At 42.9% G+C, this 25,092-nt stretch overlaps 1 protein-coding gene across 2 annotated transcripts in view; it reads right to left on the bottom strand.

The window, feature by feature from the left end:
• SCAPER (S-phase cyclin A associated protein in the ER) overlaps positions 1–25,092 on the bottom strand; it is a 247,483-nt gene that overhangs the window by 95,097 nt on the left and 127,294 nt on the right. For both annotated transcript variants that reach the window (XM_067471273.1, XM_067471274.1), the window contains one exon: positions 18,340–18,455. In XM_067471273.1, the coding sequence (XP_067327374.1) occupies positions 18,340–18,455 (116 nt within the window). The remainder of the gene's footprint in view (positions 1–18,339; positions 18,456–25,092) is intronic.

Below are 25,092 nucleotides of genomic sequence, written 5' to 3'. Positions count from 1 at the left end.
AAGTTTCTCGTATGCTTCTGCGAAGGTATTTAGAGTGGCTTGTAGGTCTTCTTCTGAATGAGCACAGACTACATTGTCATCAGCATACTGGAGTTCTATAACAGGTGTTGTTGTAACCTTTGTTATGCCTCTGCTTGTAGTCTGTCTGCGCGATCTTGCAGCAGCTGAGGATGTGATCTATTGTTTCATCTGCTTCCTTGCAGAGTCTGCATTACATCATCATCATCACCATCATGGGGTTGCCTTTGAAGACTGCTCGGAAACTTCAAATGGTCCAGCGTTTGGCAGCCAGGTTGCTAACAGGAGCGGTACTCAGGGAGCATACGACTCCTCTGTTGCGCCAACTCCACTGGTTGCCAGTTTGCTACCGGACACAATTCAAAGTGCTGGCGTTAGCCTATAAAGCCCTAAACGGTTCTGGCCCTACTTACCGCTCTGAACGCATCTCCTCCTATGAACCGACTAGGACATTAAGATCATCTGGGGAAGCCCGGCTCTCTGTCCCGCTTGCATCACAGGCAGGCCTGGCGGGGACGAGAGACAGGGCCTTCTCAGTGGTGGCCCCTCGGCTGTGGAACGCCCTGCCTACAGATATCAGATCGGCCCCCTCCCTGCTGGCGTTTCGGAGGAAAGTGAAGACCTGGCTGTTCGAACAAGCATTCGATTAAACAGTGTAATTGAACATAGGAATACGGAATAATGGATGATGAAACTGGATTCTGATGTTACTGTTGAGGCGCTAATTATTGTTGTACTGATGTTTAATTGTTTATGTTACAATTGTTTTTAACTGCTATATACTTGTCTTGTGATGTTTTGTATTGATGTTGTTAACCGCTTTTGAATCGCCTAAGGACTGAGAAAAGGAGTATAAATATAGTAAATAAATACATAAATCATTTGAAACACAACAAGATGAGTCCACAGCAAACAAGATCATTATTACGTTATCATCAGCATATTGGAGTTCTATAACAGATGTTGTTGGGACCATGGTTTTGGCTTTCCGTCTGCTGAGGTTAAACAGCTTGCAATCTGTTAAACTGAAGGAACGCCTGGGTGTAAAACACTTTTCCGATGACGACGAGGTGAAAATCAAAGTGACAAAATGGTTGAAAAACTTCTATGACACAGGCATCAAAAACTTATCCCACGGACGGCAAAATGTATTGAACTGAATGGTGACTATGTGGAAAAATAATGTCATCTCTATGCTATAATCCATATAAGTTTTATGAAAATATTTCAATTTTTTGTATTGAAAAAAAATAATCTTGTAACTTTATTTTCCGGACAACCCTCATAGGTGGGAACCATGCTCTGCAATGCTAGAAATTTGGGAAACGGAGGAATATTTCACAGGGAAGGGGGTTTCATTCCTATTGGGTAATAATGCCCTTATGTAGCCATGCCCCTCGATGCAGAAATAATATTCCCTATTTCAATGTCTCTCGCTGGAGTCGTGATATGACGGCAGAATAAAAGTTCTGTGTTTTCTTTTGAGCAAAGGCTGCACAGACCCACCAAGTGTCATTTATTTTCCTGCAGCAAAGTGGATTTTTTATTTTTTGCAAAAAACGAACCACGGTTTTGGGAGGGCGCACGATGCCATAAGCTTGTTAACTACAGACAGCTATAATTAGGGCGTATTGAGACCGGTTGGGCCTTCAGGTTCCGTCCTAGCATTTTTTAATTCAGAATTTAAGAGTGTCAGGAGAGGAGCAAACCCCAGGTGGTTTACGGGGTTAAATGGCAGATTAAAGCCAGCCCAACTAATTTCTTTATTCTAATCTTATTAAGGGGGACGACAGCTGTCAACTGCCACCGCTTCTTCGACACAAGGTCTTCGAGAGGAGCATCAGATGGTTGATGTATTAAAGCAAGGTTTAAGGGGGGAAAATACCTTTTCAAAATAAAGATTTGCAAAACTCCATTTGCAAAGTAAATGTGGGTATTTTTTGCTCTTAAGATTGCTGCTTCCAGACTAAATAAACGCATACCCAATGATACCTGTGGACCAGAATCCAAACGCTTTAGAATAGTTGACTGTAATACGATTGTTTGCCAACTGCTGTTGTTTAAAACTTTTCTTAGCCCTCCTAAATCAGCTTTGAAGCTATGTTAGATGGCATCTATACTCTATCCCAAGAAGCGATCCATCGCAGACTGGTTTTCTCCTTGGGAAATCCCAAGAAAAGACGGCTGTATCTTAAGTGTCACTCCCTCAAGGTCAAAAACCAGAGCACAGCCATTGTCCAGTGGGACAATATATTTATCGTGTCAGGAGCAAACCAAACAGTTGTATTGCAGGGTTGTTGCAGGTTTTATTGGGATATGGCCATGTTCTAGAGCAGTGGTTCTCAACCTTCCTAATGCCGTGACCCCTTAGTACAGTTCCTCATGTTGTGGAGACCCCCAACCATAACATTATTTTTGTTGCTACTTCATAACTGTCATTTCGCTACTGTTATGAATCGTAATGTAAATATCTGATATGCAGGATGGATTTTCATTCACTGAACCAAGTTTGGCCCAAATACCCGATACGCCCAAATTTGAATACTGGTGGGGTTGGGGGGATTGATTTTGTCATTTGGGAGTTGTAGTTGCTGGGATTTATAGTTCACCTACAATCAAAGAGTATTCTGAAGTTCATCAACGATGGAATTGAACCAAACTTGGCACAGAGAACTCCCATGACCAAGAGGAAATACTGGGAGGGTCTGGTGGACATTGACCTTGAATTTTTGGAGTTGTAGTTCACCCACATCCAGAGAGCACTGTGGATTCAAACAATGATGAATCTGGACTAAACTTGGCACAAATACTCAATATCCCCAAATATGAATACTGTTGGAGTTTGGGGAAAATAGACCTCAGCATTTGGGAGTTGTAGTTGCTGGGATTTGTAGTTCACCCACAATGAAATAGCATTCTGAACCTCACCAACGAAACAATTGGACCAAACTTCCCACACAGAACACCCATGACCAACAGAAAATACTATGGTTTCTGATGGTCTTTGGCAACCCCTCTGACACCCCTTCGTGATCCCCACAGGGGTCCCGACCCCCAGGTTGAGAAACACTGTTTAGACGCATTCCCTAGAGGAGAGAATGCCTCTAGAACAGTGGTTCTCAACCTGGGGTCCCCAGATGTTTTTGGCCTACTGCTCCCAGAAATCCCAGCCAGTTTATCAGCTGTTAGGCCAAAAACATCTGGGGACCCCAGGTTGAGGTCTAGAACTTGGTCATATAGCCCCAAAAAAACTACAACAACGCAGTGATTCCGGCCATGAAAGCCTTCAACAATACAGTTGTATTGCATTTTTAACAAACAAACAAACAAAACAAAACAAAACACAAAGTTTGCACCTCTATTGTTTTAACATGATGCAATGTATTCCACACTGGGCATACGTATTCAGCAGCAGAGTAGCATAGCGCAAGGGCAGATGTCTTCAGTGTGCCTGGTTGTGATCCCCAGGTTGTGCCAGTCAGCTTTCAAATGATATTATTTTTAGTGCCCACTTTTTGCTTGATGTTCAGGCAGTGCTTCTTGTAGGTCAGAGCACAATCCAGAGTGACTCCCAGGTATTTGTGTGTGCTGCAATGCTCCAGTGGGATTCCTTCCCAGGTCATCCTCAGAGCTTGGAATCCTTGTCTGTTCTTAAGATGAAAAGCACACCTCTGCGTTTTAGATGGATTAAGAATGAGCTGGTTTTCCCTGTAATAGCTGCGCAGTAAGAGCACCTAAAGCTTTGGAGAGCTTCTGTTCAACCATCTCAAAGCTCCCTGCTGGAGCTGTGATGGCACGATCATCAGCGTATATAAAACTCTCTGTCCCTTCTGGAAGTGGCTGGTCATTTGTGTAATGTTGAACATTGATGGTTCAGATATGTGGGTGACACCTTCACCATTTGGAGCCATGGAGAAGAAGAACTCAACACATTCCTGGAGCACCTCAACAGCACCCAACCAAACATTCCATTCATCATGGAACAAGAAAATGAAAGAAAGCTGCCATTTCTAGACGTCCTAGGCATCCACAAACCTAACAATTGGGCCACACAGTTTACAGAAAACCTACACACATGGATAGATAACTACATAAAAACTCCATCCATCACCCAAGTCAAGAAAAAAGCACAATTTAAGAGCTGGCAGATGGTGCAAAAAGAATCTGCGAAGCCCACCTCTTCCAAGATAACTGAACCACCTCAACTGGGTCTACAGGCTAATGGAAACTCCGCCACAGGCATCAGAAGAGCTGCAAGATGAATACCAAGCCACGAGAGTCAAGACAAAGATCCACCCAGAGGAAAAGTGTTCTTGCCAGACATCAAGGGAACCACTGACCGCAGAGGGAAGCTGATGAGGAAACACAACATACAAACTATCTACAGACCCACCAAGGAAATCCAACAAATGCTACGTTCAGCAAAGGACAAGAGGGATCCTCTCACCTCTGCAGGAGTCTACCGTATACCATGCAGCTGTGGACAAGTCTACATAGGGACCACCAAACGCAGCAGCATTGTCCAGACACGAATGAAGGAACATGAAAGGCACTGCAGACTACTTCAACCAGAGAAGTCAGCCATAGCAGAGCACCTGAGGAACCAACCTGGACACAGCATTTTATTTGAGAACACGGAAAGGCTGGACCACTCTCACAACCACCATGTCAGACGACACAGAGAAGCCATTGAAATACACAAGCATGTGGACAATTTCAACAGGAAGGAGGAAAGCATGAAAATGAACAAAATCTGGCCACCAGCATTATTTATTTATTTATTTAGAGTTTTTATACCCCGGTCTTCTCACCTCCGGGAGGGACTCAAGCCGGCTAACAACATAAATTCAATACAATAAGAAAAACATTATAGGTCATCAATATAAAATACATTAAAATACACTTCATACAAATTACAGCAAAAATCAGTTCGTCCAAAAGAATCACAAATTCATCGCCATCCGCCAGAAAGGTCAGTAGTTATTGACTCAGTCATCATTCTGCGAATGCAGTATCCCAAAGCCATGTTTTTACCTGCTTTCTAAACGTCAGGAGGGAAGAGGCAGATCTAATCTCCATTGGGAGTGCCAAAGCCGAGGGGCCACCACCGAAAAGGCCCTGTCCCTTGTCCCCACCAAACGCGATTGCAAAGGCAGTAGGACTGAGAGCAGGGCTCCTCCAGAAGATCTTAACAACCTTGATGGTTCATAGGGGAGAATCCATTCGGACAGGTAAATAGGGCCAGAGCTGTTTAGGGATTTATAGGTCAACACCAGCTCTTTGAATTGTGCTCAGAAGCTGACTGGCAGCCAGTCGAGCTGGCACAACAGAGGAGTAGTATGCTCCCTGTACCCCGCTCCCATTAGTAATCTGGCTGCCGCTAGTTGTAGCTTCCGGGCAGTCTTCAGAGGCAACCCCACGTAGAGAGCGTTGCAGTAGTCTATACAGGATGTTACCAGAGCACGTACCACCGTAGCACATAAAAAGAACTCTAAAATAAAGGCAGTAAAGCGCAACACTCAAAAACAGGGGAATTCCAGACAAGAATAGATCGGGGCCAGCTAACACCGCCAAACAAAGGATTCCCCAGGCAGGAATCAGCCAGGCCAGTAAATGCTAATCAAGGTGGCCACTTGCAACATTCACACTTGCCTCAAGCAGACAAGAGTTCTTTCTCTCACCCTGGACATCACTCCACAGATATATAAACCTCACTTGCTCAGTTTCCAACAGACCTCACAACCTTTGAGGATGTCTCCCATAGATGTGGGTGAAACGTCAGGAGACAATGCTTCAAGAACATGACCGGACAGCCTGGAAAACTCACAGCAACTCAGTGATTCTGGACATGAAAGCCTTCGACAATGCACCTATGTTTGCACGTATCTGAGCACACATTTGCTTTCCATCTCTCTAAAACCTTAGATCGCCTACTTTATTGCCTAATTTATTATTATTTTAAAAAAATAATGAAGTGAGACCTAACTTAAAACTACAGCGTATAAAAACCTGGATGATTTATGTGAAGGTTGATTATATTCTCCATCTTTCAATGAAAATGAAATATTTGGAGGTGATGAAGTGATTAAAAACTACTGCAGGCTGAAATATCTCCGTATCTTAACTAATCTGCCATTTTTATTAGCTTTATAGGTATAGGACAAGATCCAAAAGGAATGCATCACAAGATGCAGCGTTCGATGAAGCGGAATCAAATCCTTTCGCTTGGGTTAAGCCGTAAAAATGGTTCAATCTCTGTGGTATTGCACGTCTTGGTTGCTGCGAATATTGCTTCGTATATATCATTTCCTAAGGCCCCCCTGATGGCACAGCGGGTTGAACCGCTAAGCTGAACTTGCTGTGGTTTGAATCCGGGGAGCAGGGTGAGCTTCTACTGTTAGCCCCAGCTTCTGCCAACCTTGTAGTTTGAAAACATGCAAATGTGAGCAAATCAATAGATACTGCTACTGTGGGAAGGTAACAGTGTTCATGCAGTCATGCTGGCCACATGACCTTGGAGTTGTCTATGGACAATGCCGGCGCTTTGGTATAGAAATTGAGATGAGCACCAGAGTCTGACACGACCAGACTTAATGTCAACGGAAACCTTTGCATTGTCGAAGGCTTTCATGGCTGGAATCACTGGGTTGTTGTAGGTTTTTTGGGATATATGGCCATATTCTAGAAGCATTCTCTCCTGATGTTTCACCTGGATCTATGGCAAGCATCCTCAGACCTCACAGTCTCTGAGGACGCTTGCCATAGATGCAGGCGAAACGTCAGGAGAGAATGCTTCTAGAACATGGCCATATAGCCCAAAAAACCTACAACAACCCACGGAAACCTTTGCCTTTACCTTGTAGGGCTACAAGGGAATAGATGACTTAGTAAGGAGTGGGGAATAGTTGCATGCGAAAGGGTCTTGTAGCATCTTAGAAACCAATGGAGAGAAAGAATGTTTCCTCATTCTTAAGGGCTGAAAAGACATTCCTAAGACATCGTTTTTGGCAGGAAGAACTTTCAGGTGAAATGAATCGGTATTTTGCCTCAAACTTCTTTTGCCTTTGGCTGAAGTGAGCCTTCTGGAAATTGCTCAGTATGAACTTGGTCCTCAAGCTGAAAGAGATTCCTCGCCTTCTTATGGTTTAAGACAAAACACGACCCGCTTGTTGACATTTACAATATTTATTAACTATTTATTCATTTACTACTAGCCGTCCCCTGCCACGCGTTGCTGTGGCCCACATGGAGGTTCTGTGTGGGAGGTATGGCCCAATTCTATCGTTGGTGGGGTTCAGAATGTTCTGTAATTGTAGGTGAACTATAAATCCCAGCAACTACAACTCCCAAATGTCAAGATTCTATTTTCCCCAAACTCTACCAGTGTTCACATTTGGGCATATTGAGTATTTGTGTCGAATTTGGTCCAGATCCATCATTGTTTGAGTCCACAGTGATCTTGGGATGTAGGCGAACTACAACTCCAAAACCAAAGGACACTGCCCACCAAACCCTTCCAGTATTTTCTGTTGGTCATGGGAGAACTGTGTGCCAAGTTTGGTTCGATTCCATCATTGGTGGGGTTCAGAATGCTCTTTGATTGTAGGTGAACTACAGCTCTCAAATGACAAAATCAAATTTTTGGAGTGAAGGACATATATTGGGTTGTTAGGTGTATTGTGTCCAAATTTGGTGTCAATTCCCCCAGTGGTTTTCGAGTTCTGTGAATACCACAAACGAACATTACATTTCTATTTATATAGATTTATTTATTTACTATATTGTATACCGCTCTTCTCAGCCCTCGGGCGACTCCGAGCAGTTCACAATAGCAAAATTCAATGTATAAAACATTTATTTATTATTTATTTATTTACTTTGCTTATATACTGCTGTATCTCAAGCCCGAAGGCGACTCACAAAACATCACAAAACATCACAAAAAAGTTAAAACAATCAATAGGTTGACAGTTCATCATCAACTGCACTTCTTCTCTTCCTCTGAACATTTCACGTGCAGTAGTGTCAACTCAACCATCCCTGTTTTGTGCACGAACGTGCCTTCTTTGCCCACGGTTCCCGCCGGACTGATAATACTGACAAAGCCCAAAAACATGGGGCATCACATTAAATCTTTTATTAGAATAAAGCTTTATCTTGTAGACATAGGATTAAAAATTCTGAGCCGCACCACGCGGCCAGGGTTTTGGGGGAAAGAGAGGTGGATAACCGTCCCTAGCATAATCTCCTCCTGTCCCTTTTGGAGAGAGGCACAAACCCTTGCATTATGCAAAGGCCCCCGGAGACGCTTTCTCTTTGTTTTGCGTTGTGTATGACAACAACAACAAAAAGCCATTATAACATAAATAATAAATAGTATTAGTAAGGTTTGTATGGAGTATGTCAAAGATGCAATGTGTAACTGATCCTGCCAGGGAATGTCTGGTTGACAGCCCCACTCCCTGAACCAAGCCAGGCATTCGGGTTTGAAAGCCTGGCCCAAAACTTGGCTTTTCTTCCTCCACAATGGATTTCAAATGAAGCACCCAACTCTCTTCCTCTTGGGCTTCTGGTCTCATAGAGCAGCATTTTTCAACCTGGGGGTTGGGAACTCTAGGGGGGAGGGTCATGTGGGGGCATCAGAGGGGTCACCAGAGACTATCAGGAAACACCAATGAAGGAATTGAACCAAACTTGGCACACAGGACGCCCATGACCAGCAAAAAATACTGTGTTTTCTGATGATCTTTGGTAACCCTTCTGACACCCCTTTGCGACCCCCCGGTTGAGGAACACTGCCTTAGGTTCATCATGCTGGAAGTGACTTTAAGGCACACACGATTATTTTCTTCCATCCCTCGCTTCACATCTTTGTCCCTTCCTAGGCCCTGTAGGTAGTTCAACTAGAACTCTTCCTATGTCTACTTCCTTCTTTCGCTCCCAAGTTGACAGAAGTAATGGAGCGAATATTTCAAGTTTCCAAGATCCTTTGAGGAAATGTGGCATCTCCGCACGCTGTCTTACAGCCCATCAATATCCTCATCAATGCATATTTACAGTACACACAACTCTACTACTCTTTTCCACCTAACTCCAAGGAAGCCCCTCGGGTGCTGGACGAGTGCCTGGCCGCTGTGGCTGTCTGGATGAGGAGGAACAAGCTGAAGATTAATCCCGACAAGACAGAGGTCCTCCTGGTCGATCGTAAACTGGACTGGGGTATAGGGTGGCAACCTGTGCTGGACGGGGTTACACTCCCCCTGAAGTCACAGGTCCACAGTTTGGGTGTCCTCCTGGACTCATCACTGACGCTTGAGGCTCAGGCGTCGGCGATGGCCGGGAGGGACTTTGCACAATTAAGACTCGTGCACCAACTGCGACCGTACCTCGTGAAGGCGGATCTGGCCAGGGTGGTCCATGCCTTAGTCACCCCCAGATTGGACTACTGTAATGCGCTCTACGTGGGGCTGCCCTTGAAAACAGCTTGGAAATTTCAGCTGGTCCAATGGGCGGCGGTCAGGTTCTTAACTGGTGCTCCTTACAGGGAGCAGTCATCCCTCCTGTTCAAGGAGCTCTACTGGCTGCCATTCATTTTCCAGACCCAATTCAAGGTGCAGGTTCTTACCTACAAAGCCGTGAATGGTTTGGGACCTGCCTACCTGCGTGACCACATTTCTGTGTACAAACCCACACAATCTCTTCGATCATCTGGAGAGGCCCTACTCGCACTCCCACTTGCATCGCAAGCACGATTGGTGGGGATGAGGGAGAGGGCCTTCTTGGTGGTGGCCCCTCGACTCTGGAACTCACTCCCTAAGGACATCAGGCATGCTTCATCTCTGGCAGTCTTTAGGAGGAGCTTGAAAACGTGGTTGTTCCAGTGTGCCTTCCCAGAATAATGAACCCTTAGCATTGTGTCCTCCAAAGCACTTTATACCAATTTAGGACTGCTTGTATGTCTCCATTAACGCCCCATCTCCATTACCTTGTTCATGCCTAGCATTATTTTTTAAACTTCAATTACATTTTGCCCAGCCATAGATTTTAAATGTGCATTGTACTTTGTTTAGTGTGTATGCTATTTGTGTATGAGATTTATTTTAATTGCCTTGTATTGTGTCCGTGCTTGTATTGATGTATTACGGGCTCGGCCTCATGTAAGCCGCACTGAGTCAAATGGGGAGATGGTAGAGGGGTATAAATAAAGTTATTATTATTATTATTATTATTATTATTTCTAAATTGTTTTTGAAAGCCATGGCCTGACTAACAGAAGCACCCTAATTTTCTCAGCACGCCAAGGTAATTTATGACTGAAAGGGAGGAGCCTCCAAGAGGGTTTTATTTTTTGCCATCTGCCTGAAAGGGTTTATAAATCTGCCAGCGCTGTTATACTTGGCAGGAAAGATCTTCCCCTGTTATATAACGGCACAGATGAGGTGCCTGACATTCGCCTGTTTCTTTTGGGAACCATCCTTGAACCAGTTCGGTTGATTTGAAAGAAGATTTCCAGTAAAACGGATTGTCTCCGAAAGAAGCGACCTTCAAAGAAAATGGGCAGATTGGACCCAGCTCATGAAATCATAGATATGTTTCCCTACATTTAGTCATAAATTAGCTTTGGCCACTTCTAAAGTACTCGATCTGCTAAGCGTGGACTTCCTGCACAAGCTGTTCAAACTGCAAGCTGCACTTAAATAATCTCTGCTTTCCCATGGCTGATGAAATCTAGAAAACCAGATTCCCGCACTATAAACACGTCACCACTAACCAGAAAATTGATAACCTTGCACAGTTGCAATCAATATAAACAAAAATGTAATGTTCGTTTGTGGGATTAGCATAACTCAAAAACCACTGGACGAATTGACATGAAATTTGGACACAATACGCCTAACAGTCCAACGAGTGTCCATCATCCCTAAACACATGCACAACCCCAGCAGAACAGACTTAAAAACCTCAAAAATACACTCATATACATATACACATGCACACATGTATATATATGCACAAACACACACAACTATACACACAGATACATATTCAAGTACCACAATTCAAGAGAGATATTGATAAGCTGGAATGTGTCCAGAGGAGGGTGACTAAAATGATCAAGGGTCTGGAGAACAAGCCCTATGAGGAGCGGCTTAAGGAGCTGGGCATGTTTAGCCTGAAGAAGAGAAGGCTGAGAGGAGATATGATAGCCATGTATAAATATGTGAGAGGAAGCCACAGGGAGGAGGAGGGAGCAAGCTTGTTTTCTGCTTCCTTGGAGACTAGGACGCAGAACAATGGCTTCAAACTACAAGAGAGGAGATTCCATCTGAACATGAGGAAGAACTTCCTGACTTTGAGAGCCATTTAGCAGTGGAACTCTCTGCCCCGGAGTGTGGTGGAGGCTCCTTTTTTGGAAGCTTTTAAACAGAGGCTGGATGGCCATCTGTCAGGGGTGATTTGAATGCAATATTCCTGCTTCTTGGCAGGGGGTTGGACTGGATGGCCCATGAAGTCTCTTCCAACTCTTTGATTCTATGATTCTATAATATACATATACACATGCACACACATATACATATACACATATGTACACACATAAACACACAAATATGCATATAGACAAGCACACACACATACACAATATATATGTACACATATAAACACACAAATACACAAATATATATACACACATATATATATACATGCATACACTTGCACAGACATACATATAAACACTCATACACACATATTCATATCCACATACATACACACATAAACACACAAATATGCATATAGACAAGCACACACATGCATGTACACATATAAACACACAAATTCACAAATATACACACAACTATATATACACACACATACATACAACCCCCCCCCCACACACACACATATATACACAAATATATACACACACATAAACACATACAAAACACATATACACACTGGGCCACTACAAGGCGTGCAGGGGACATCTAGTCTTCTATATAAATAAAACTGTAATGTTTGTTTGTGGGATTAACATAACTCAAAAACCACTGGACGAATTGTCGCCAAATTTTGCCACAAGTCACCTACTAACCCAAGAAGTGACCATCACTCAAAAAAATAATAATTTTGTCATTTGGGAGTTGTAGTTGCTGGAATGTATAGTTAAACTACAATCAAAGAGCATTCTGAACTCCACCAATGATGACATTGAATCAAACTTGGCACACAGAACTCCAATGACAAACAGAATACTGGAAGGGTTTGGTGGGCATTGACCTTGAGTTTGGGAGTTGTAGTTCACCTACATCCAGAGATGGATGTAGGATCTGGACCAAAATTGGCTCGAATATTCCAAATGCCCAAATATAAACACAGGACACAGAAACGTCAGAAGAGAATGCCTCTAGAACATGGTCATATAGCCCGGAAAAAGCCACCAGGGGAGCTGTCGCTTTCATCGTCCATCTGCGACACTGATGAAGTACTTCCGCATTCCCCGCATGCTTTTTGCTGGAGTGATTGCCGGAGTCCTTATTTATGGCCTCATAAATTAGTTAATTTAAGCCTCCTCACACTTTAAGGTGGTACTTAATTTTCCTACTTGACAGATGCAACTGTCTTTCAGGTTGCAAAGGTCGACAACAGGCTACACAATTGGTTGGAAACCCACTCCAACCCGGGCTGGCTTCGAACTCATTATCTTAATGCAGCTGACACTCAGCCAGCTGTGCCACAATCCTGGGGCAAATTTCCCACACAGAACTCCCATGTCCAACAGAAAATACATAAGGCCACCCAGTCCAACTCCCTTCACCAGGTCAAGAAATCATAATCAAAGCCCTCCTGACAAAGAGCCATCCAGCCATAGATATAGATAGATAGATATGATTCTCACACAGAGAGATATAGTATCATAGATGTGAAAGGGACCCCTAAAGAAGGACAATGATATGTCGCATGTTCCAGAGTAGGCAAACCAGACAATCTCCACATCATCACTGACAAAGAAACAACAAGAAATACTCTTTACCCACAAGCAGAAAGAAATTCCATATATTAGAAACCAACACTTTCTCATTACTTTTTCCCCCAGCTCACGAGACTGGGCCACAGCAATGCCTGGCAGGGGATAGCTAGTAACTCTATAATTTTCTGCTCTTTCTTGGATGTTCTGCAGGTTTCTACTTGGAATTACAGAGGACCGCTTCCTTTCAAGATTAGCTTCTGATTAGTTCTTTTGAAGCAACGAAATTAGTCTCTGCCAACGTTTATCTGTGATTAACTGTGGGCTTGTCCTAAGCCTGCAATTGGAATCGCTGCCAAAGACGTTATAGACATTCAGCAGGCCACAAAAAAGGGGCTCTTCGGAGTATCATTAGGAGATTTCCCTCCTTTGGGTTCCCTTTCTCTTGTGCTCTCTTTTCACTGCTCTTTCTCTTTGCACTGAGAATATAGAAGTCTGTTGGAATACGTGCCTTTGCCCTGCCTGTTGCAAAACGGTGGCAAATATGTAAATAATTCAGTATGAGTGCCAACAGTGAGTCAAGTACTTTTTCAATCCATGTCTGTCAAGCATAACAGAAAAGGCAAATTCAGGCTTGATGCAAGTTTCGCTATACCGTATGTAATAATAAAATAATAATAATAATAATAATAATAATAATAGTAATAATAACACATTATTTGTACCCCGCTACCATCTCCCCAAGGGACTCGGTGCGGCTTACATGAGGCTGAGCCCACAATACAACAATACAAGCAATAACAACAATACAAGCAATTAAAATAAACATTTATTTATTTATTTATTTACTTTACTTTACTTTACTTCTATACCGCTGTTCTCAGCCCGGAGGCGACTCACAGCGGTTTACAGCACACAGGAAACAGCAAAATTCAATGCACCAATATAAAAACACATTTAACAACCTAATCTAATACACAGTTAGTACACAATTACTATAATAACCATTCACTAGCGTCTCATCACTAAAAAACACGATCCAGATTCGTCATCCATTGTTCCATTCCTATGTCATTACCAATCATTGCACTAAATTATTCGAACGCCTGCACAAATAACCAGGTCTTCACTTTCCTGCGGAATACCATTAGAGATGGTGCTAATCTAATGTCTGTGGGAAGGGCGTTCCACAGCCGGGGAGCCACCACCGAGAAGGTCCTATCTCTCGTCCCCGCCAGCCGTGCTTGTGAGGCTGGAGGGATCGAGAGCAGGGCCTCCTCGGAAGATCTCAAAGTCCTGGTGGGTTCATAGGCCGAGATGCGGTCGGATCATGGACAATACAATAATGCAACATTAACAATAAGACCACACGATTAAAAACTATGGGAAGGCCAAATGTAAAATTAAAATTGGAAGTAATGCTGGAACATGGGCGAAAAAGTGATGGGGCGTTTGTGGAAAACATACAAGCAGACCTAAAATGTAAAGTGCTTTGGAGGACAAAGTGCTATGGGATCATTATTCTGGGAAGGCACACTGGAACAGCCATGTCTTCAAGCTCCTTCTAAAGACTGCCAGAGTTGGGGCCTGCCTGATGTCCTTAGGAAGTGAGTTCCAGAGTCGGGGGGCCACCACCGAAAAAGCCCCCTCTCTCATCCCCACCGATCGCGCCTGCGATGCAGGTGGGATCGCGAGCAGGGCCTCTCCAGATGAACGGAGAGATCATGTGGGTTCGTATACAGAGATGCGGTCACACAGGTAGGCGGGTCCCAAACCATTCAGGGCTTTGTAGGTAAGAACCTGAACCTTGAATTGGGTCCGGAAAATGAATGGCAACCAGTGGAGCTCCTTGAACAGGAGGGTTGACCGCTTGTGTACAAGTCTAGAAATTTTAGTAAAATCAACCCCACAAAACCTTAGGTCAAGGTATCCATTAGACTTGGGCCTGAATCACTGTTAATGAAAAAAAAATGTAGTTTTTGGAGGGCCATTCTCGTTTAATTTCCGAAAACAGAAAGGGGAAGAGAGAGACAAAATAACCAGCGAAATGGATTCAGAGTGAGGATATTTTCGGAAAGAGTTAAGTCCACAAAATACCTGAGGCAAGGGGATCTGCGGCATCTTTTTCTCTCCTCCATTTTTTTCTTTTTTTCATTGAGGGCCCTGGGAACTCGCTTTTCCAGTGGCACTAGCATAGGGTGGCCATTAAAAAATTCATCTCGGGGCATGATGGGCATTGAAGTTTTTCTCTCTGTGTGTCTCTTGGCGAAAAAAAAGCCAGGTGGTGTCCATGCTCCGACTGCTGAGAATTTTAAGTTTTAACCATAACATTTTATCCAAACGTTATGGTTAAAACTTAAAATAATTCTAAAAAATCAGTATTGTTTTGAAACTTGGCAGGCCTGCAATTGTAAATGGAGTCTACAACTGACATAGGTTTCATGCAGATAGACCTTTAAATGGCTGAGGATTGAGCCTTTAAGGTTTACCATTGTAGCCAATGGGTCAACTCTCTGCTGATGAAACGGAATACACCTCTCCCCTTTTGGGTAACTTTCTAGTAAATGAAATCTGGGGTCAGATGAAAACGGACCCGAAAATGGCATGCCTTCTGGCCCAAATGCACATGCCTAGTATTTATGGGTCATTATCCATCTTGTGCCTTATCTCTTATCACAAACTCTATGTTATGATTCAGCTGGAATCACAGACTGTCTCTGATGTGGATGATGGGACTCAGGTTCACAGTTTGGTTCAAGATGTCCCTGTTATAGACAATGAAGAAGTGCAGTTTCCCATAGCAAGGCATGAGAATGTTGATACTGAAAATAGCCAGGTGCGGGTGCAGACTGACTCAGAGAAGGAAGATAATTCTCAGCCTCATAATGAGAAAGTAGAAAAACAGGCTGACACTAACAAACAGACTGACCTTGACGAAATGGAAACCTTAGATTGGGCTGACCGTTTGGAATTCCGAGTCCGAAGGAGTGAAAGAATAGCTAACAAGAGGGAGGCCAGGGGCCAAAGAAACGCCTTCATCTTTTGCAAAGGATATTAAGCCATGTGTGTGAGAGCAAATCTTTGTCAAAGCAACTTTGCATTCTACCAAGAGGTTTGCCTATGCTTGTCTGGATTGGTTTGTTGTAGGTTTTTTCGGGCTGTATGGCCATGGTTTAGAGGCATTCTCTCCTGACGTTTCGCCTGCACTTTGGCAAGCATCCTCACTACCTCTGAGGATGCTTGCCAAAGTGCAGGCGAAACGTCAGGAGAGAATGCCTCTAAACGATGGCCATACAGCCCGAAAAAACCTACAACAAACCAGTGATTCCAGCCATGAAAGCCTTCGACAATACATTGATCTTGTCTGGATTTATCTTGCGTTCATGGTTTCAGGACTCTGTCATTGTTCTGTTGCCGCTGGGCCTGTAATTAATTGACTTTAAAGACAGGATGTGTAACCTTTGCCCGGTGGGAAGCCAGGGGCCTAAGGAGAAGTTCTCAGAGGTTTCCACCACAAAGAGTCTTCAGATTGCTTGAGAAGTGCAGCAAAGTCTTTTATCAATGAACAATCAAACAGGAACTTCTCTTATCTTCAGTAAAGTTAACCAAATGATTCCAAACTTTTAGGGAACTGGTGAATTCCTAATATTGCCCACGAAGGACAGGCAACTGACTTCAATAACTTTTCTTTAAAGGAAAATCCCCCTTTTTAACTTCTCCCAGGCTGACTGAAATCCAACCCTCACTGATGTGGGCTCCGCTACCAGGCCGAACTGCTTCTCGAACGCCGAGTGGACCTACCAGCAATGCAGTGGATGCTCTCCAGCTGGAGTTCTTTAGTCTTTAAGGCTATTTTCCTGGAAATTCTTAAAGCTGTGGGAATGCTTTCCTGGAGTTCTTAAAGCTGTGGGAATGCTTCCCTGAAGTTCTTAAAGGTTGAAGCTTTTGTACAGGAGAAGTTACACACATCCTATACATAAGCTAACCTGGCTGAGACTAACTAACAAAATGGCTCACTTCCCTTCCCAATTACCCTGAGCAAGGGGCAGGACCAAAACTTAATGATGATGGACAGGTGGCCTGCCCTATGACTGCAGCCAAAAGAAGCCATCTATCTGCAGAGTCCCTGAAACTTAGGACTACAAACAAACATTCAATGCAAAGCAAACAAAACTGGAGCTCCTGGTACAGCTGTACTAGAACAGTCATGTTCTCTTGGGTTTTGCTTTGCTGGTGCCTTTTTGGATTAAGCTTCAAGTGCTTTAGGATATTGATCTGTTGGAACATTAACCTTTGGTTGTAATAACTTTTTACCTTTTATTTTTAATAAACTATAAAGACTTTTGGCTGTGTGTGGTGAATCTACTCTAAGGTGCAACACTACTCTATGAAAACAACAGAGCATTGATGATGATGATGATGACGACGACGACGACAACAACAACAACAACAACAACAATATTTTTTTATCCCGCTACCATCTCCCTGAATGGACTTGAGGTGGCTTACACAAGGACAAGCCCAGTCAAACATAGACTTAAATCATAGATAGACCATCCCAGGCGAACCTAAAAGAAGCGCACATGAGGTAAGTCCATAAGCTATAAGACATGGAAGTTCTTCAGAGCTCCATCCCTGCAGAATGTGGGTTTGGACACTGAGTCATATACAGCCTCCAGGTGAGTTTGGGCTGTAATTCTGAAGAGGATGTCATTCATCATGTTGGCCAATACTGGGAGGTTATGTGAGTCTCATCCAGCTGTAGCTTTGCTCCTCCTTCGGCCTCTTTGTAGGAAGGCAGGAGTGAGACAAATGTGCACTGAACTCCAGCTCTGAGGAGCTCCTGGACTCCAAGAGCATGGGTTTCTTCTAAATACCAGTAAAGTCCACCTCACTTCTCCCTCATGGGAAGCTTGCATATAGTAATGCTCAGGAGACCTACTTGTGAAAGTAAGGGACCCTTGTAGGAGTTGTATAAAACAACTTTTCTAAACTCTGATATGGAGTGAATCCAGCTTCCCCACTCACTTGGGAGAATCCTGGCTCAACGGCAGAGCAACAGCTGCATGTACATGGGACAGCACTTTATTATCCCCTCAAAATGAAAATCATTTTCCCCCTTCCCAACAGACAAAGCAGCCCACACTTTTCTGAAAAACGTGCCCCACCTTCCATGCAAGATTTCCAAAGCAGGACATAGCCATAAAACTCCCTATAAATCTACTCATCAGCCAAAAGAGCAATAAATAGCAAGGTCAGGTAGAACCAGAGCCAGAAAAATAAAAAAAAGAGTCCTAGCCACAGAAGCCGTAAATTTACTGACCGCTGGAAAAAGGCAAGCGAAGCATTGTACTCACTTCAGAGGGATCCGAGAAACCGTGTTCAGATTGGGAGAAGCCGTCGCAACCTGGAGAATTTGTTCCAGAGCCGTAAATCCCCCCGCAATGTGAAACGCAATTTGATCGGCTGTGTTCTGGATTTGAAGGAAAACAAAACAAGAATACCCACTTTATGAGTTAAATATGTATATGGATTTATTAGTCAAGTATCTGGCACTGTTTACATAAATTTACTGCTTAACAGACACTGCTTAAGAAGCTCAGAAAAGGTATTTTGGAGTACTACGGCACCCAGAGTAACCCAAGAGTTAGCACAGGCCAAAAAAGAAATTATCCCAAATTATTCTCCTAAATAATGATAATAATCCATATAAATAAAAATGTAATGATTGTTTGTGGGATTAAAGAACTCAAAAAACACTGGATGAATTGACACCAAATTTGGACAGAAGATACCTAACAACCCAATGTATGTGCTTCACTCAAAAAAATTGATTTTGTCATTTGGGAGTTGTAGTTGCTGGGATTTATAGTTCACCTACAATCAAAGAGCATTCGGAACCCCACCAATGATGGAATTGAACCAAACTTGGCACACAGTTCTCCCATGACCAACGGAAAACACTAGAAGGGTTTGGTGGGCAGTGTCCTTTGGTTTTGGAATTGTAGTTCACTTACATCCAGAGAGCACTGTGGACTCAAACAATGATGGATCTGGACCAAACTCTACACGAATACTCAATATGCCCAAATGTGAACACTGGTGGAGTTTGGGGAAAATAGAATCTTGACATTTGGGAGTTGTAGTTGCTGGGATTTATAGTTCACCTGAACCCCACCAAAGACAGAATTGGGCCAAACCTCCCACACAGAACCCCCATGTGGGCCACAGCAATGCATGGCAGGGGACGGCTAATAATAATAATAATAATAATAATAATAATAATAATAATACTATCTCCCTGGGGGGACTCAGGGCGGTTTACATTGGAATGAGTGAGATCCTTGAAACTCATGACTGCAAACTAAGCATCAAGATGAAACTAGAAAGACATGGCCCAAACGTCTATATGCTGCACAAATCCTTTTCATTTCCATTTGGTGTGCCATAAGAGCCATCCATCTGAGAAAGGTGAGCTTGGGTGTGCAGGACTATTCGTCACACCTCTCCTTGGGCGCTAGCCAAACGGTGAGCAGCAAGAAAAGAAACCTTCCTCAATGTTTCTACTCTGTTTTGGAGAAACCTTGGCAACTGCTGGTGGGAACTACCTATAGGACCAACGGTTTCGCTGAGAAGCAAACAGGATTCTGGGCATGAAAAGCAAAAGGGCTTTATGAGCGCACCTCCAGATTTCGCGCCATGGCAACTTGCTCTCCTCAACTTACACCTAGTAGGTTTCAGCTGGGTCTTATGGTTTGTATGGAGCGCATGAAGAACCTGGGTCAGATATCAGTAATTTGGCTATGGTGCAGAGGCTGAACCACACTAATTTGGGCTTTCAGCCATACAGGAAGGTACCCTCATAGAAACATGGATATGTGGGTCATATTGTATCCAATGTATGCCCTACCCTTTCTTATATATAAACACATCACTTGAACTTAAATATCTAGATAAATAAAAATGCAATGTTGGGTTGTGGGATTAATATAACTCAAAAACCACTGGTGAACTGACACCAAATTTGGACACAAGACACGTATCAGGCCAACAAGTGACCATCAATCATGAAAACACAGCAAAAGAGACTTAAAAAGCCAAGAAACAAAAATTACATTACAACGCATGCACAAAACCACATATATAAATGCGAACACACATATACACAAATATATACACACATATAGTAGTAATTTTATTGATTAGCCCTTAGGCCATATCACAATAAGAAACAGAACAACAAGGCCTGACAAGACCCGATCACACTCCACGTAGTAAGTTAAAATAATACACTTATAACAATACAGTAAATAAATACGATAAGACATGATAAAAATGATAAACTGATCAAGCTGAGTATATACATCATATTTCCTTATTATACACATACATATATATACAAACACAAAACACATATACACAGACTGGGCCACAGCAACCCGTGGCAGGGATAGCTAATCTATACATATAATAACAGTCAAAGTTTGTATGCGGAGGACAAAAGTGTGGCGGTGCGACGGGAGGAATATGTGCCAGCGTTCTGATTGGCTGCCACTGTGGTGCTATTTGCATATGGTCTCTGATTGGCCAGCTTCAACAGGAGCCCCTGGTGGAGAAAAGGGTTCATGACAGAAACGGAGACCTGAGAGAAGGAAATTTGCATATGGTCTCTGATTGGCCAGCCTCAATTCCAAAATTCCGAGATGACAAAGAGAGGAAAGGAAAAGGCCAGGGGAGGCTGAGTCAGAAAATTACCAATACAGACCAAACTTGGCACACAGAGCCTGCAAGACCCACTCGACATCCTACTGCAGTTTGGAGGAGGATGCACCATGGACGATGGGACTTGCAATACCTGCACTCCCTTCCTAAGACTATTACAACTGCCAACAATGATGGATCAGGACTACCATTCACACAGACAACCCACATGACTCACTCTACATCCTGGTGCGGTTTGGAAGAATTTGACAATGGATGATGGGACTTGCAGTCACTTCACTCAGTTCCTGAGACCACTGAGACCCTCACCAATGACTGATCAAGACCAAACTTGGCACACAGTGTCCCCATGACCCAATCTACATCCTGGTGCACTTTCGAGGAGGACAGACCATGGATGATGGGACTTCAAGTACCTCCACTCCCTTCCCAAGACGGCTGCAACCCTCATCTAATGTCCGATCAAGACCAAACGTGGCACACAGAGCCCCCATGACCCACTCTCCATCCCAGAGCAGTTTGGTGGAGGATGGACGACAGAAGATGTCACTCACAGTACCTTCACTAACTTCCTGCGAGCCATATAAATAACTGATAAAGACTAACCTTGATATACAATTCCTTTGTCTAATAACCCGGGCAGCGCCGGGTCCCCAAGCTAGTATAACATAAAACCCCAAATATCTAAAATAATGAAGTACAGCAATTCAAATAATGACATACAAATGTTTGCGAAAACATATCAAAATATCTGTATCTGAAAAAGAAAAAAAGGTGTCCCAATAAACCTTTGCCATGCTGAAAGAGACAGCTGAAATATTATTTATAGCAACCCCTTTCCTAAATATAATTGGATTGTCTTGCTTTTATGGCTCATCACCAGAGGCCCTGATTCTGGAAATGTTTAATGTGGGGTCTTGTCTTCCAGGGATTACAATATAAAGATTGTAAGTCTCAACATCAAGTTACTAAGCCAGTTTTGCTTGCATCCTAACATACGCTGGGATTTCTTTTACATATATTTCTTTTGAGCAACCATGGAAACACATGACAGTAATAGCAACAGATGTCATTGCCTCCTGTGAGTTTCCTGGTCCAGAAAGGATCGTTTTTAGAGGTTGTCCAAGATCCCAATGGAAAGAGATGCTGAAGGTCTCAAGGCCTTGATCGATTTGGTGTTCTGTTGAGGCGCATTTGCATTCAAGAAAGAAGAGCCAAGTCCCTTGATCCCAGATTATTTATTGACTTCAACACAAACGTGGCACTCCATGGAATAAGACAATAAAATATAATATATTGTGCATACATTTATTTATTTATTTACAGTATTTATATTCCGCCCTTCTCACCCCGTAGGGGACTCAGGGTGAATTACAATATACATATACATGGCAAACATTCAATGCCATAGACACACAACATGTATTTATTTATTTATTTGCAGTGTTTATATTCCGCCCTTCTCACCCTGCAGGGGACTCAGGGCAGATTACAATGCACACATACATGGCAAACATTCAATGCCATAGACATACAACATATACAGACATATTTTGTTGTTGTTCATTCGTTCAGTCGTCTCCGACTCTTCGTGACCTCATGGACCAGCCCACGCCAGAGCTCCCTGTCGGCCGTCACTACCCCAGCTCCTTCAAGGTCAGTCCAGTCACTTCAAGGATGCCGTCCATCCATCTTGCCCTTGGTCGGCCCCTCTTCCTTTTGCCTTCTACTTTCCCCAGCATAATTGTCTTGTCTAGGCTTTGCTGTCTTCTCATGATGTGGCAAAAGTCCTTCAACTTTGTCTCTAGTATCCTTCCCTCCAATGAGCAGCCGGGCTTTTCTTGGAGGATGGACTGGTTGGATCTTCTCGCAGTCCAAGACACTCTCAGCACTTTCCTCCAACACCACAGCTCAAAAGCATCTATCTTCCTTCGCTCAGTCTTCCCTAAGGTCCAGCTCTCACATCCGTAGGTTACTACAAGGAATACCATGGCTTTGACTAGGCAATGGATCTTTGTTGCCAGTGTGATGTCTCTACTCTTTACTATTTTATCGAGACTGGACATTGCTCTCCTCCCAAGAAGTAAGCGTCTTCTGATTTCCTGGCTACAGTCTGCATCAGAAGTAATCTTTGCACCTAGAAATACAAACCCTGTCACAGCCTCCACATTTTCTCCCTCTATTTCCCAGTTGCCAATCATTCTTGTTGCCATAATCTTGGTTTTTTTGACGTTTAGCTGCAACCCGGCTTTTGCGCTTTCTTCTTTCACCTTGATTAGAAGGCTCCTCAGCTCCTCCTCGCTTTCGGCCATCAGAGTGGTGTCATCTGCATATCTGAGGTTGTTAATGTTGCTTCCAGCAATTTTCACCCCAGCTTTGCATTCCTCAAACCCCACACATCGCATGATGTGTTCTGCATACAAGTTAAAAAGGTTGGGTGAGAGTATGCAGCCTTGCCATACGCCTTTCCCAATCTTGAACCAGTCTGTTGTTCCGTGGTCAGTTCTTACTGTTGCGACTTGGTCCTTGTACAGATTCCTCAGGAGAGAGACAAGGTGGCTACAGACATATACACAGAGGCAATTTAACATTCCAGCTTTTCCGGCTTCATGAGGATATGCTCAATTCCAGCCACAGGGGGAGCTGCCGCTTCACCATCCACTTGTGACACCGAGTCCTTGATGGAGTACTTCCTCATTCTTATGCACACTGCTGGAAGGTTTTATAGTGTCGTACCTAAATTTCCTACTTGACAGATGCAACTGTCTTTTGGGCTGCACAGCAAGCTATGACAATAACAATGGCTTGGAAATGGATTATGGATAAGTTTGATGGAGCATCCAACCACAGTTTTTGGCTAATAATGGCCACCAGAGTGGTAATTCTTAGTAGATTTTAATTGTATTGTTTTAATGTTTTTAACTATTTATAATCATCGACTGTTTCTTTTTATTATGTAAATATTGAGGCATCAAATTGCTGCCGATTGGAAGCCGCCCTGAGTTGTCCCCCCGCCCCCCCCCCCCGAGGGAGTTGAGAAGGGTGCGGTACAAATATCTATATAAATAAAAATGTAATGTTCATTTGTGGGATTAACATAACTCAAAAACCACCGGACAAATTGACACCAAATTTGAACACAAGACACCTATCAGGCCAACGAGTGACCATCACTCATAAAAGCACTGAAAACCATAGCAGAAGCGACTTAAAAAGCCAAAAAATAAAAATACATTACAATGCATGTGCAAAACCACATAAATATATGCAAACACACATATATACACACACAAAGAACACATATACAGACTGGGCCACAGCAACACGTGGCAAGGGACGGCTAGTTCAAAATAAATAAATAAATAAGCTAGACTATTAATGGTCAGGAGCTCACTCCGACCCAGGCTGGCTTTGAACTCATGGCCTCTCGGTCAGTAGTGATTTAATGCAGCTGGCTACTAACTAGCTGAGCCACAGCCCGGTCCAGTAAACAGTAAATATTTACAATAAACAGTAAATATGTTTACTGTTGCAGCTTAAGAGATACAGATCCAACTCCATTTGTGTAAATAGTATCAGAACAGGACTTGCTCCAGTCCTTGTTAGACTGCATCTAGCAATATGTGATACAATATAATCTATATAAATAAAAATGTAATGTTCGTTTGTGGGATTAACAGAACTCAAAAACCACTGGACGAATTGACACCAAATTTGGACACAAGACACCTCCTCAGGCCAACGAGTAATCATCACTCATAAACACACTGAAAAACATAGCAGAAGAGACTTAAAAAGCCAAAAATAAACAATACATGCACAAAACCACATATATACACACAAACACACATAATAATAATAATAATAATAATAATAATAATAATCTTTATTTATACCACGCCACCATCTCCCCAATGGGGACTCAGAGCCAAGCCCAAACAAAAAATTACAAAAGAGTAAAACCGAAAACGCAAACAATAAACAATAACATCATAATTCCATAAATCTTGTGAATACTTAACAATATAAAATTACAATAAAATTACAATAAGCACAATCACAGTGACAATGGGCGGGCTACATGTAATGATTAAAAGAAAAACTAATTAAAAACTAATTAAAAACTCGGTTGAAATAAAAGAGAAGCAGGTTATTTGCGGAGGAGGGCTCATTATAGCAGGGGTTGTGGAATCACGTATACACATACACATATGCACAAATATATGTGCATATGTGTATGTGTACACATATATACACACACAAAACACATATACACAGACTGCGCCACAGCTAGTACTACTACTAATAATATATTATAATTATATATTTTATATTACATAAAATATTACTAATAATACTACAATATATGGTATAGTACAATATAGTAC

Source organism: Anolis sagrei, chromosome 9, assembly GCF_037176765.1.
Source record: "Anolis sagrei isolate rAnoSag1 chromosome 9, rAnoSag1.mat, whole genome shotgun sequence".
NCBI lineage: Eukaryota > Metazoa > Chordata > Lepidosauria > Squamata > Dactyloidae > Anolis > Anolis sagrei.
Note: the sequence above shows the minus strand (reverse complement) of the source record. Positions and strands in the feature narration are given on the sequence as shown.